The 14,873-nt window shown below is 50.6% G+C and overlaps 1 protein-coding gene across 25 annotated transcripts in view; it reads right to left on the reverse strand.

The window, feature by feature from the left end:
- The window catches only part of OBSCN (obscurin, cytoskeletal calmodulin and titin-interacting RhoGEF), a 622,289-nt gene that overhangs the window by 83,597 nt on the left and 523,819 nt on the right, over nt 1–14,873 (reverse strand). For all 25 annotated transcript variants that reach the window (XM_040431714.1, XM_040431713.1, XM_040431717.1 and 22 more), the window contains 2 exons: nt 4,824–4,992; nt 1,891–1,972 (listed from right to left, as the gene is read on the reverse strand). In XM_040431714.1, coding sequence (XP_040287648.1) covers nt 1,891–1,972; nt 4,824–4,992 — 251 coding nt within the window. The remainder of the gene's footprint in view (nt 1–1,890; nt 1,973–4,823; nt 4,993–14,873) is intronic.

The raw sequence follows: 14,873 nt of genomic DNA on the forward strand, positions 1-14,873 counted from the left end.
TAAGAGCTGTAGGACAAGGGGAGGAGGGTCAGTGAATAAGAGCTGTAGGACAAGGTGAGGAGGGTCAGTGAATAAGAGCTGTAGGACCAGGTGAGGAGGGGCAGTGAATAAGAGCTGTAGGACCAGGTGAGGAGCGGCAGTGAATAAGAGCTGTAGGACCAGGTGAGGAGGGTCAGTGAATAAGAGCTGTAGGACAAGGTGAGGAGGGTTCGTGAATAAGAGCTGTAGGACCAGGTGAGGAGGGTCAGTGAATAAGAGCTGTAGGACCAGGTGAGGAGGGTCAGTGAATAAGAGCTGTAGGACCAGGTGAGGAGGGTCAGTGAATAAGAGCTGTAGGACAAGGTGTGAAGGGTCAGTGAATAAGAGCTGTGGGACCAGGTGAGGAAGGTCAGTGAATAAGAGCTGTAGGACCAGGTGAGGAGGGTCAGTAAATAAGAGCTATAGGACCAGGTGAGGAGGGTCAGTGAATAAGAGCTGTGGGACCAGGTGAGGAGGGTCAGTGAATAAGAGCTGTAGGACCAGGTGAGGAGGGTCAGTGAATAAGAGCTGTAGGACCAGGTGTGAAGGGTCAGTGAATAAGAGCTGTAGGACAAGGTGAGGAGGGTCAGTGAATAAGAGCTGTAGGACCAGGTGAGGAGGGTTCGTGAATAAGAGCTGTAGGACCAGGTGAGGAGGGTCAGTGAATAAGAGCTGTAGGACCAGGTGAGGAGGGTCAGTGAATAAGAGCTGTAGGACCAGGTGAGGAGGGTCAGTGAATAAGAGCTGTAGGACCAGGTGAGGAGGGTCAGTGAATAAGAGCTGTAGGACAAGGTGTGAAGGGTCAGTGAATAAGAGCTGTAGGACCAGGTGAGGAGGGTCAGTGAATAAGAGCTATAGGACCAGGTGAGGAGGGTCAGTGAATAAGAGCTGTGGGACCAGGTGAGGAGGGTCAGTGAATAAGAGCTATAGGACCAGGTGAGGAGGGTCAGTGAATAAGAGCTGTAGGACCAGGTGAGGAGGGTCAGTGAATAAGAGCTATAGGACCAGGTGAGGAGGGTCAGTGAATAAGAGCTGTGGGACCAGGTGAGGAGGGTCAGTGAATAAGAGCTGTAGGACCAGGTGAGGAGGGTCAGTGAATAAGAGCTGTAGGACCAGGTGAGGAGGGTCAGTGAATAAGAGCTGTAGGACAAGGTGAGGAGGGTCAGTGAATAAGAGCTGTAGGACCAGGTGTGAAGGGTCAGTGAATAAGAGCTGTAGGACCAGGTGAGGAGGGTCAGTGAATAAGAGCTGTAGGACCAGGTGAGGACGGTCAGTGAATAAGAGCTGTAGGACCAGGTGAGGAGGGTCAGTGAATAAGAGCTGTAGGACAAGGTGTGAAGGGTCAGTGAATAAGAGCTGTAGGACAAGGTGAGGAGGGTCAGTGAATAAGAGCTGTAGGACCAGGTGAGGAGGGTCAGTGAATAAGAGCTGTAGGACAAGGTGTGAAGGGTCAGTGAATAAGAGCTGTAGGACAAGGTGAGGAGGGACAGTGAATAAGAGCTATAGGACCAGGTGAGGAGGGTCAGTGAATAAGAGCTGTAGGACAAGGTGAGGAGGGTCAGTGAATAAGAGCTGTAGGACCAGATGAGGAGGGTCAGTGAATAAGAGCTGTAGGACAAGGTGAGGAGGGTCAGTGAATAAGAGCTGTAGGACCAGATGAGGAGGGTCAGTAGGACGTTCCACACCATCAGCACTAGGAGGATATGGGTTATATTCTCTGTTATCAGCCGCCTCAGCTCGGTGGTCTTATGTGGGGTCCTGGACAGCAGAACCTCCCCCTACAGAGGTGTATACAGGAGGAGAGAGCGAATACTGCGGCAGCGTGACGGTACCACGTGTGGCCTCCGCTGGGATTAGTAATATTCCGCCTACCTCCCAATCTCTTCTTTAACCTCAAAGAAAGACTGGAGCTTCCTCCTCTTGTGTTGCGGCTTTGTCTCCTGTTCCTTCTCATCTGCAAAGAAGAAAAACTGCTGTCACCTGTCACACAATAGAAATGTCACCGCCCCTCCCCCCTCAACAGAGTGCGGGAGATGATGAGACTCCCCCGGAGCGACAATCGGGCGACTGCCTGCAGAATACAAACTAACTGCGACAGAGTGTATCACTGCGGGGACGGGGACACAATGTATCACTGCGGGGACGGGGACACAATGTATCACTGCAGGGACGGGGACACAATGTATCACTGCAGGAACGGGGATACAATGTATCACTGCGGGGACGGGGACACAATGTATCACTGCAGGGACGGGGACACAATGTATCACTGCAGGAACGGGGATACAATGTATCACTGCGGGGACGGGGACACAATGTATCACTGCGGGGACGGGGACACAATGTATCACTGCAGGAACGGGGATACAATGTATCACTGCGGGGACGGGGACACAATGTATCACTGCGGGGACGGGGACACAATGTATCACTGCGGGGACGGGGACACAATGTATCACTGCGGGGACGGGGGTAAAATATATCACTGCAGGGACGGGGGTAGAATATATCACTGCGGGGACGGGGACACAATGTATCACTGCGGGGACGGGGACACAATGTATCACTGCGGGGACGGGGACACAATGTATCACTGCAGGGACGGGGACACAATGTATCACTGCAGAGACGGGGACACAATGTATCACTGCAGGGACGGAGACACAATGTATCACTGCGGGGACGGGGATACAATGTATCACTGCGGGGACGGGGACACAATGTATCACTGCGGGGACGGGGACACAATGTATCACTGCAAGAACGGGGACACAATGTATCACTGCAGGGACGGGGATACAATGTATCACTGCAGAGACGGGGACACAATGTATCACTGCAGAGACGGGGACACAATGTATCACTGCAGGGACGGGGACACAATGTATCACTGCAGGGACAGGGACACAATGTAACACTGCAGGGACGGGGACACAATGTATCACTGCGGGGACGGGGACACAACGTATCACTGCAGGAACGGGGACACAATGTATCACTGCGGGGACGGGGACACAATGTATCACTGCGGGGACGGGGACACAATGTATAACTGCGGGGACGGGGAGACAATGTATCACTGCGGGGTCGGGGACACAATGTATCACTGCGGGGACGGGGACACAATGTATCACTGCGGGGACGGGGACACAATGTATCACTGCGGGGACGGGGACACAATGTATCACTGCGGGGACGGGGACACAATGTATCACTGCGGGGACGGGGACACAATGTATCACTGCGGGGACGGGGACACAATGTATCACTGCGGGGACGGGGACACAATGTATCACTGCAGGGACGGGGACACAATGTATCACTGCAGGGACGGGGACACAATGTATCACTGCAGGGACGGGGACACAATGTATCACTGCAGAGACGGGGACACAATGTATCACTGCAGAGACAGGGACACAATGTATCACTGCAGGGACGGGGACACAATGTATCACTGCAGGGACGGGGACACAATGTATCACTGCAGGGACGGGGATACAATGTATCACTGCGGGGACGGGGACACAATGTATCACTGCAGGGACGGGGACACAATGTATCACTGCATGAACGGGGATACAATGTATCACTGCAGGGACGGGGACACAATGTATCACTGCAGGGACGGGGATACAATGTATCACTGCAGGGACGGGGACACAATGTATCACTGCAGGGACGGGGACACAATGTATCACTGCAGGGACGGGGATACAATGTATCACTGCAGGGACGGGGACACAATGTATCACTGCGGGGACGGGGACACAATGTATCACTGCAGGGACGGGGATACAATGTATCACTGCAGGGACGGGGACACAATGTATCACTGCAGAGACGGGGACACAATGTATCACTGCGGGGACGGGGACACAATGTATCACTGCAGGAACGGGGACACAATGTATCACTGCAGAGACGGGGACACAATGTATCACTGCATGAACGGGGATACAATGTATCACTGCAGGGACGGGGACACAATGTATCACTGCAGGGACGGGGATACAATGTATCACTGCAGAGACAGGGACACAATGTATCACTGCAGGGACGGGGACACAATGTATCACTGCAGGGACGGGGACACAATGTATCACTGCAGGGACGGGGACACAATGTATCACTGCAGGGACGGGGACACAATGTATCACTGCAAGAACGGGGTACAATGTATCACTGCAGAGATGGGGACACAATGTATCACTGCAGAGACAGGGACACAATGTATCACTGCAGGGACGGGGACACAATGTATCACTGCAGAGATGGGGACACAATGTATCACTGCAGAGACAGGGACACAATGTATCACTGCAGGGACGGGGATACAATGTATCACTGCAGAGACGGGGACACAATGTATCACTGCAGAGACGGGGACACAATGTATCACTGCAGGGACGGGGACACAATGTATCACTGCAGGGACGGGGACACAATGTATCACTGCAGGGATGGGGATACAATGTATCACTGCAGGGACATGGGGTACAATGTATCACTGCAGGGACGGGGACACAATGAATCACTGCAGGGACGGGGACACAATGTATCACTGCGGGGACGGGGACACAATGTATCACTGCAGGGACAGGGACACAATGTAACACTGCAGGGACGGGGACACAATGTATCACTGCAGGGACGGGGATACAATGTATCACTGCAGGGACGGGGACACAATGTAACACTGCAGGGACAGGGACGCAATGTAACACTGCAGGGCCGAAGATACAATGTAACACTGCAGGGCCGAAGATACAATGTAACACTGCAGTGACCGAGGAGCAGATTACCTGGATGCAGAACCAGCTCGGCCTTACAGGACACTTCTCCGGCAGAGTTGTGGGCGACACAGGTGTACACCCCGCCATCTCCAGCCTCCGTTCTGTGGATGATGAGGGAATATTTCCTGTCCTCTCGCATCAACCGGTTTCTGTCACTTTCCACCAAAAAGTTGTTGTCCTGACAAAGCGAAGGTAGAGACCTCAGAAAAGAGCAGAAGCGTCCACCGTCATATCATACTAGAGTCAGCCCAAGCTCAGCGTAGAAGACATAAATGGGGGTTGGTCAGCACATGGGCGGTGGCGGTCTCCACTGGTCGTGCGCTCCTGACTAACCTGTCCGCCCCAAAGTCGAGTATAGAGCTGAGGCCGCTCCCCGGCATTTATTGTAGGCCATTAGGCACCAGAAGAGGTGAAATCCAGAGTGGGCTGAGCATACATGTGGAACCTGCATCCCCTGCAGTGGCGTACTAAGGGGTGGGGGGAGGCGTGGGGGACTGTCCGCCCTGGGTGCCGGCTCTCAGGGGGGGGCCAGAAGCAATGAGCGATTCCATCAATACAGACAGAAGCGCTGACTGCTGGAGCGCAGGAACGGGGTCCTGTCACTCACCGCTCAGCTCCCCGCGCTCCTCCCCTCCTTCAGGCCGGCGGCGCACAGAATGGTGAAGAAGGAAGACTTCTCTCCGCTCCACCATTCAGCCTGCAGACACGGATCACGCTGACGGCCTGTGTGGGCGGAGCCTGCAGCCTGGAAATCTGCATAAGTCCCGCCCACGCAGTGCTTCAGAGCGACCTGTGCCTGCAGGAAAGAGGACTGTGAGCTTCAGGAACGGGACAAGGTGAGTAGTTACTGTGTTTTATTATATTTAATACAGAGGAGGTAAAGAGGGCTCTATTACTATGGAGGGGGCACAGAGGACTTTATTACTATTACTATGGAGGGGGCACAGAGGGCTTTATTACTATTACTATGGAGGGGGCACTGAGGGCTTTATTACTATGGAGGGGGCACAGAGGACTTTATTACTATTACTATGGAGGGGGCACAGAGGACTTTATTACTATGGAGGGGGCACAGAGGACTTTATTACTATGGAGGGGGCACAGAGGGCTTTATTACTATTACTATGGAGGGGGCACAGAGGACTTTATTACTATTACTATGGAGGGGGCACAGAGGACTTTATTACTATTACTATGGAGGGGGCACAGAGGACTTTATTACTATGGAGGGGGCACAGAGGACTTTATTACTATGGAGGGGGCACAGAGGACTTTATTACTATGGAGGGGGAACAGAGGACTTTATTACTATGGAGGGGGCACAGAGGACTTTATTACTATGGAGGGGGCACAGAGGTCTTTATTACTATGGAGGGGGCACAGAGGACTTTATTACTATGGAGGGGGCACAGAGGGCTTTATTACTATGGAGGGGGCACAGAGGGCTTTATTACTATGGAGGGGGCACAGAGGACTTTATTACTATGGAGGGGGCACAGAGAACTTTATTACTATGGAGGGGGCACAGAGGACTTTATTACTATGGAGGGGGCACAGAGGACTTTATTACTATGGAGGGGGCACAGAGGGCTTTATTACTATGGAGGGGGCACAGAGGACTTTATTACTATGGAGGGGGTACAGAGGACTTTATTACTATGGAGGGGGCACAGAGGGCTTTATTACTATGGAGGGGGCACAGAGGACTTTATTACTATGGAGGGGGCACAGAGTACTTTATTACTATGCAGGGGGCACAGAGGACTTTATTACAATGGAGGGGGCACAGAGGACTTCATCACTATGGAGGGGGCACAGAGGGCTTTATTACTATGGAGGGGGCACAGAGGACTTTATTACTATGGAGGGGGCACAGAGGACTTTATTACTATGGAGGGGGTACAGAGGACTTTATTACTATGGAGGGGGCACAGAGGGCTTTATTACTATGGAGGAGGCACAGAGGACTTTATTACAATGGAGGGGGCACAGAGGACTTCATCACTATGGAGGGGGCACAGAGGGCTTTATTACTATGGAGGGGGCACAGAGGACTTTATTACTATGGAGGGGGCACAGAGGACTTTATTACTATTACTATGGAGGGGGCACAGAGGGCTTTATTACTATGGAAGGGGCACAGAGGACTTTATTACTATGGAGGGGGCACAGAGGACTTTATTACTATTACTATGGAGGGGGCACAGAAGGCTTTATTACTATTACTATGGAGGGGGCACAGAGGGCTTTATTACTATTACAATGGAGGGGGCACAGAGGACTTTATTACTATGGAGGGGTCACAGAGGACTTTATTACTATGGAGGGGGAACAGAGGACTTTATTACTATGGAGGGGGCACAGAGGACTTTATTACTATTACTATGGAGGGGGCACAGAGGGCTTTATTACTAAGGAGGGGGCACAGAGGACTTTATTACTATGGAGGGGGCACAGAGGACTTTATTACTATGGAGGGGGCACAGAGGGCTTTATTACTATGGAGGGGGCACAGAGGGCTTTATTACTATGGAGGGGGCACAGAGGACTTTATTACTATGGAGGGGGCACAGAGGGCTTTATTACTATGGAGGGGGCACAGAGGACTTTATTACTATGGAGGGGGCACAGAGGGCTTTATTACTATGGAGGGGGCAGAGAGGACTTTATTACAATGGAGGGGGCACAGAGGACTTTATTACTATGGAGGGGGCACAGAGGGCTTTATTACTATGGAGGGGGCACAGAGGACTTTATTACTATGGAGGGGGCACAGAGGACTTTATTACTATGGAGGGAGCACAGAGGGCTTTATTACTATGGAGGGGGCACAGATGGCTTTATTACTATGGAGGGGGCACAGAGGACTTTATTACTATGGAGGGGGTACAGAGGACTTTATTACTATGGAGGGGGTACAGAGGAGTTTATTACTATGGAGGGGGCACAGAGGACTTTATTACTATGGAGGGGGCACAGAGGGCTTTATTACAATGGAGGGGGCACAGAAACCTTTACTACTATGGAGGGGGCACAGAGTACTTTATTACAATGGAGGGGGCACAGAGGACTTTATTACTATGGAGGGGCACAGAGGACTTTATTACTATGGAGGGGGCACAGAGAACTTTATTACTATGGAGGGGGCACAGAGGGCTTTATTACTATGGAGGAGGCACAGAGAACTTTATCACTATGGAGGGGGCACAGAGGGCTTTATTACTATGGAGGGGGCACAGAGGACTTTATTACTATGGAGGGGGCACAGAGGACTTTATCACTATGGAGGGGGCACAGATGGCTTTATTACTATGGAGGGGGCACAGAGGCCTTTATTACTATGGAGGGGGCACAGAGGACTTTATTACTATGGAGGGGGCACAGAGGACTTTATCACTATGGAGGGGGCACAGATGGCTTTATTACTATGGAGGGGGCACAGAGGGCTTTATTACTATGGAGGGGGCACAGAGAACTTTATTACTATGGAGGGGGCACAGAGGGCTTTATTACTATGGAGGGGGCACAGAGGACTTTACTACAATGGAGGGGGCACAGAGGACTTTAATACTATGGAGGGGGCACAGAGGGCTTTATTACTATGGAGGGGGCACAGAGGACTTTATTACTATGGAGGGGGCACAGAGGGCTTTATTACTATGGAGGGGGCACAGAGGGCTTTATTACTATGGAGGGGGCACAGAGGACTTTATTACTATGGAGGGGGCACAGAGAACTTTATTACTATGGAGGGGGCACAGAGGGCTTTATTACTATGGAGGGGGCACAGAGGACTTTATTACTATGGAGGGGGCACAGAGGGCTTTATTACTATGGAGGGGGCACAGAGGACTTTATTACTATGGAGGGGGCACAGAGGGCTTTATTCCTATGGAGGGGGCACAGAGGTCTTTATTACTATGGAGGGGGCACAGAGGACTTTATTACTATGGAGGGGGCACAGAGGACTTTATTACTATGGAGGGAGCACAGAGGGCTTTATTACTATGGAGGGGGCACAGAGGGCTTTATTACTATGGAGGGGGCACAGAGGGCTTTATTACTATGGAGGGGAACAGAGGACTTTATTACTATGGAGGAGGCACAGAGGACTTTATTACTATAGAGGGGGCACAGAGGGCTTTATTACTATGGAGGGGGCACAGAGGACTTTATTACAATGGAGGGGGCACAAAGGACTATTACTATGGAGGGGGCAAAGAGGGCTTTATTACAATGGAGGGGGCACAGAGGACTTTATTACTATGGAGGGGGCACAGGGGGCTTTATTACTATGGAGGGGGCACTGAGGACTTTATTACTATGGAGGGGGCACAGAGGACTTCATCACTATGGAGGGGGCACAGAGGACTTTATTATTATGGAGGGGGCACAGAGGACTTTATTACTATGGAGGGGGCACTGAGGACTTTATTACTATGGAGGGGGCACAGAGGGCTTTATTACTATGGAGGGGGCACTGAGGACTTTATTACTATGGAGGGGGCACAGAGGACTTTATTACTATGGAGGGGGCACAGAGAACTTGATTACTATGGAGGGGGCACAGAGGACTTTATTACTATGGAGGGGGCACAGAGGACTTTATTACTATGGAGGGGGCATAGAGGGCTTTATTACTATGGAGGGGGCACAGAGGGCTTTATTACTATGGAGGGAGCACAGAGGGCTTTATTACTATGGAGGGGGCACAGAGGTCTTTATTACTATGGAGGGGGCACAGAGGGCTTTATTACTATGGAGGGGGCACAGAGGTCTTTATTACTATGGAGGGGGCACAGAGGTCTTTATTACTATGGAGGGGGCATAGAGGGCTTTATTACTATGGAGGGGGCACAGAGGGCTTTATTACTATGGAGGGGGCACAGAGGTCTTTATTACTATGGAGGGGGCACAGAGGTCTTTATTACTATGGAGGGGGCACAGAGGTCTTTATTACTATGGAGGGGGCACAGAGAACTTTATTACTATGGAGGGGGCACAGAGGTCTTTATTACTATGGAGGGGGCACAGAGGACTTTATTACTATGGAGGGGGCACAGAGGTCTTTATTACTATGGAGGGGGCACAGAGGACTTTATTACTATGGAGGGGGCACAGAGGACTTTATTACTATGGAGGGGGCACAGAGGACTTTATTACTATGGAGGGGGCACAGAGGGCTTTATTACTATGGAGGAGGCACAGAGGACTTTATTACAATGGAGGGGGCACAGAGGACTTCATCACTATGGAGGGGGCACAGAGGGCTTTATTACTATGGAGGGGGCACAGAGGACTTTATTACTATGGAGGGGGCACAGAGGACTTTATTACTATGGAGGGGGCACAGAGAGCTTTATTACTATGGAGGAGGCACAGAGGACTTTATTACTATGGAGGGGGCACAGAGGACTTTATTACTATGGAGGAGGCACAGAGGACTTTATTACTATGGAGGGGGCACAGAGGACTTTATTATTATGGAGGGGGCACAGAGGACTTTATTCCTATGGAGCGGGCACAGAGGACTTTATTACTATGGAGGGGGCACAGAGGACTTTATTACTATGGAGGGGGCACAGAGGTCTTTATTACTATGGAGGGGGCACAGAGGACTTAATTACTATGGAGGGGGCACAGAGGACTTTATTACTATGGAGGGGGCACAGAGGACTTTATTCCTATGGAGCGGGCACAGAGGACTTTATTACTATGGAGGGGGCACAGAGGACTTTATTACTATGGAGGGGGCACAGAGGTCTTTATTACTATGGAGGGGGCACAGAGGTCTTTATTACTATGGAGGGGGCACAGAGGACTTTATTACTATGGAGGGGGCACAGAGGACTTTATTACTATGGAGGGGGCACAGAGGACTTTATTACTATGGAGGGGGCACAGAGGGCTTTATTACTATGGAGGGGGCACAGAGGACTTTATTACTATGGAGGGGGTACAGAGGACTTTATTACTATGGAGGGGGCACAGAGGACTTTATTACTATGGAGGGGGCACAGAGGACTTTATTACTATGGAGGGGGCACAGAGGACTTTATTACTATGGAGGGGGCACAGAGGACTTTATTACTATGGAGGGGGCACAGAGGGCTTTATTACTATGGAGGAGGCACAGAGGACTTTATTACAATGGAGGGGGCACAGAGGACTTCATCACTATGGAGGGGGCACAGAGGGCTTTATTACTATGGAGGGGGCACAGAGGACTTTATTACTATGGAGGGGGCACAGAGGACTTTATTACTATGGAGGGGGCACAGAGAGCTTTATTACTATGGAGGAGGCACAGAGGACTTTATTACTATGGAGGGGCACAGAGAACTTTATTACTATGGAGGGGGCACAGAGGACTTAATTACTATGGAGGGGGCACAGAGGACTTTATTACTATGGAGGGGGCACAGAGGACTTTATTCCTATGGAGCGGGCACAGAGGACTTTATTACTATGGAGGGGGCACAGAGGACTTTATTACTATGGAGGGGGCACAGAGGTCTTTATTACTATGGAGGGGGCACAGAGGTCTTTATTACTATGGAGGGGGCACAGAGGACTTTATTACTATGGAGGGGGCACAGAGGACTTTATTACTATGGAGGGGGCACAGAGGACTTTATTACTATGGAGGGGGCACAGAGGGCTTTATTACTATGGAGGGGGCACAGAGGACTTTATTACTATGGAGGGGGCACAGAGGGCTTTATTACTATGGAGGGGGCACAGAGGACTTTATTACTATGGAGGAGGCACAGAGGACTTTATTACTATGGAGGGGGCACAGAGGACTTTATTACTATGGAGGGGGTACAGAGGGCTTTATTACTATGGAGGGGGCACAGAGAACTTTATTACAATGGAGGGGGCACAGAGGACTTTATTACTATGGAGGGGGCACAGGGGGCTTTATTACTATGGAGGGGGCACTGAGGACTTTATTACTATGGAGGGGGCACAGAGGACTTTATTACTATGGAGGGGGCACAGAGGACTTTATTACTATGGAGGGGGCACAGAGGACTTTATTACAATGGAGGGGGCACAGAGGACTTTATTACTATGGAGGGGGCACAGAGGGCTTTATTACTATGGAGGGGGCACAGAGGACTTTATTACTATGGAGGGGGCACAGGGGGCTTTATTACTATGGAGGGGGCACTGAGGACTTTATTACTATGGAGGGGGCACAGAGGACTTCATCACTATGGAGGGGGCACAGAGGACTTTATTACTATGGAGGGGGCACAGAGGACTTTATTACTATGGAGGGGGCACTGAGGACTTTATTACTATGGAGGGGGCACAGAGGGCTTTATTACTATGGAGGGGGCACTGAGGACTTTATTACTATGGAGGGGGCACAGAGGACTTTATTACTATGGAGGGGGCACAGAGAACTTGATTACTATGGAGGGGGCACAGAGGACTTTATTACTATGGAGGGGGCACAGAGGACTTTATTACTATGGAGGGGGCATAGAGGGCTTTATTACTATGGAGGGGGCACAGAGGGCTTTATTACTATGGAGGGAGCACAGAGGACTTTATTACTATGGAGGGGGCGCAGAGGACTTTATTACTATGGAGGGGGCACAGAGGACTTTATTACTATGGAGGGGGCACAGAGGACTTTATTACTATGGAGGGGGCACAGAGGACTTTATTACTATGGAGGGGGCACAGAGGTCTTTATTACTATGGAGGGGGCACAGAGGTCTTTATTACTATGGAGGGGGCACAGAGGACTTTATTACTATGGAGGGGGCACAGAGGACTTTATTACTATGGAGGGGGCACAGAGGACTTTATTACTATGGAGGGGGCACAGAGGGCTTTATTACTATGGAGGAGGCACAGAGGACTTTATTACAATGGAGGGGGCACAGAGGACTTCATCACTATGGAGGGGGCACAGAGGGCTTTATTACTATGGAGGGGACACAGAGGACTTTATTACTATGGAGGGGGCACAGAGGACTTTATTACTATGGAGGGGGCACAGAGGTCTTTATTACTATGGAGGGGGCACAGAGGTCTTTATTACTATGGAGGGGGCACAGAGGACTTTATTACTATGGAGGGGGCACAGAGGACTTTATTACTATGGAGGGGGCACAGAGGACTTTATTACTATGGAGGGGGCACAGAGGGCTTTATTACTATGGAGGAGGCACAGAGGACTTTATTACTATGGAGGAGGCACAGAGGACTTTATTACTATGGAGGGGGCACAGAGGACTTCATCACTATGGAGGGGGCACAGAGGGCTTTATTACTATGGAGGGGGCACAGAGGACTTTATTACTATGGAGGGGGCATAGAGGACTTTATTACTATGGAGGGGGCACAGAGAGCTTTATTACTATGGAGGAGGCACAGAGGACTTTATTACTATGGAGGGGCACAGAGAACTTTATTACTATGGAGGGGGCACAGAGGACTTAATTACTATGGAGGGGGCACAGAGGACTTTATTACTATGGAGGGGGCACAGAGGACTTTATTCCTATGGAGCGGGCACAGAGGACTTTATTACTATGGAGGGGGCACAGAGGACTTTATTACTATGGAGGGGGCACAGAGGTCTTTATTACTATGGAGGGGGCACAGAGGTCTTTATTACTATGGAGGGGGCACAGAGGACTTTATTACTATGGAGGGGGCACAGAGGACTTTATTACTATGGAGGGGGCACAGAGGACTTTATTACTATGGAGGGGGCACAGAGGGCTTTATTACTATGGAGGGGGCACAGAGGACTTTATTACTATGGAGGGGGTACAGAGGGCTTTATTACTATGGAGGAGGCACAGAGGACTTTATTACTATGGAGGGGGCACAGAGGACTTTATTACTATGGAGGGGGTACAGAGGGCTTTATTACTATGGAGGGGGCACAGAGAACTTTATTACAATGGAGGGGGCACAGAGGACTTTATTACTATGGAGGGGGCACAGGGGGCTTTATTACTATGGAGGGGGCACTGAGGACTTTATTACTATGGAGGGGGCACAGAGGACTTTATTACTATGGAGGGGGCACAGAGGACTTTATTACTATGGAGGGGGCACAGAGGACTTTATTACAATGGAGGGGGCACAGAGGACTTTATTACTATGGAGGGGGCACAGAGGGCTTTATTACTATGGAGGGGGCACAGAGGACTTTATTACTATGGAGGGGGCACAGGGGGCTTTATTACTATGGAGGGGGCACTGAGGACTTTATTACTATGGAGGGGGCACAGAGGACTTCATCACTATGGAGGGGGCACAGAGGACTTTATTATTATGGAGGGGGCACAGAGGACTTTATTACTATGGAGGGGGCACTGAGGACTTTATTACTATGGAGGGGGCACAGAGGGCTTTATTACTATGGAGGGGGCACTGAGGACTTTATTACTATGGAGGGGGCACAGAGGACTTTATTACTATGGAGGGGGCACAGAGAACTTGATTACTATGGAGGGGGCACAGAGGACTTTATTACTATGGAGGGGGCACAGAGGACTTTATTACTATGGAGGGGGCATAGAGGGCTTTATTACTATGGAGGGGGCACAGAGGGCTTTATTACTATGGAGGGAGCACAGAGGACTTTATTACTATGGAGGGGGCGCAGAGGACTTTATTACTATGGAGGGGGCACAGAGGACTTTATTACTATGGAGGGGGCACAGAGGACTTTATTACTATGGAGGGGGCACAGAGGACTTTATTACTATGGAGGGGGCACAGAGGTCTTTATTACTATGGAGGGGGCACAGAGGTCTTTATTACTATGGAGGGGGCACAGAGGACTTTATTACTATGGAGGGGGCACAGAGGACTTTATTACTATGGAGGGGGCACAGAGGACTTTATTACTATGGAGGGGGCACAGAGGGCTTTATTACTATGGAGGAGGCACAGAGGACTTTATTACAATGGAGGGGGCACAGAGGACTTCATCACTATGGAGGGGGCACAGAGGGCTTTATTACTATGGAGGGGACACAGAGGACTTTATTACTATGGAGGGGGCACAGAGGACTTTAT

This window comes from Bufo bufo, chromosome 5 (genome assembly GCF_905171765.1).
Source record: "Bufo bufo chromosome 5, aBufBuf1.1, whole genome shotgun sequence".
Lineage (NCBI taxonomy): Eukaryota > Metazoa > Chordata > Amphibia > Anura > Bufonidae > Bufo > Bufo bufo.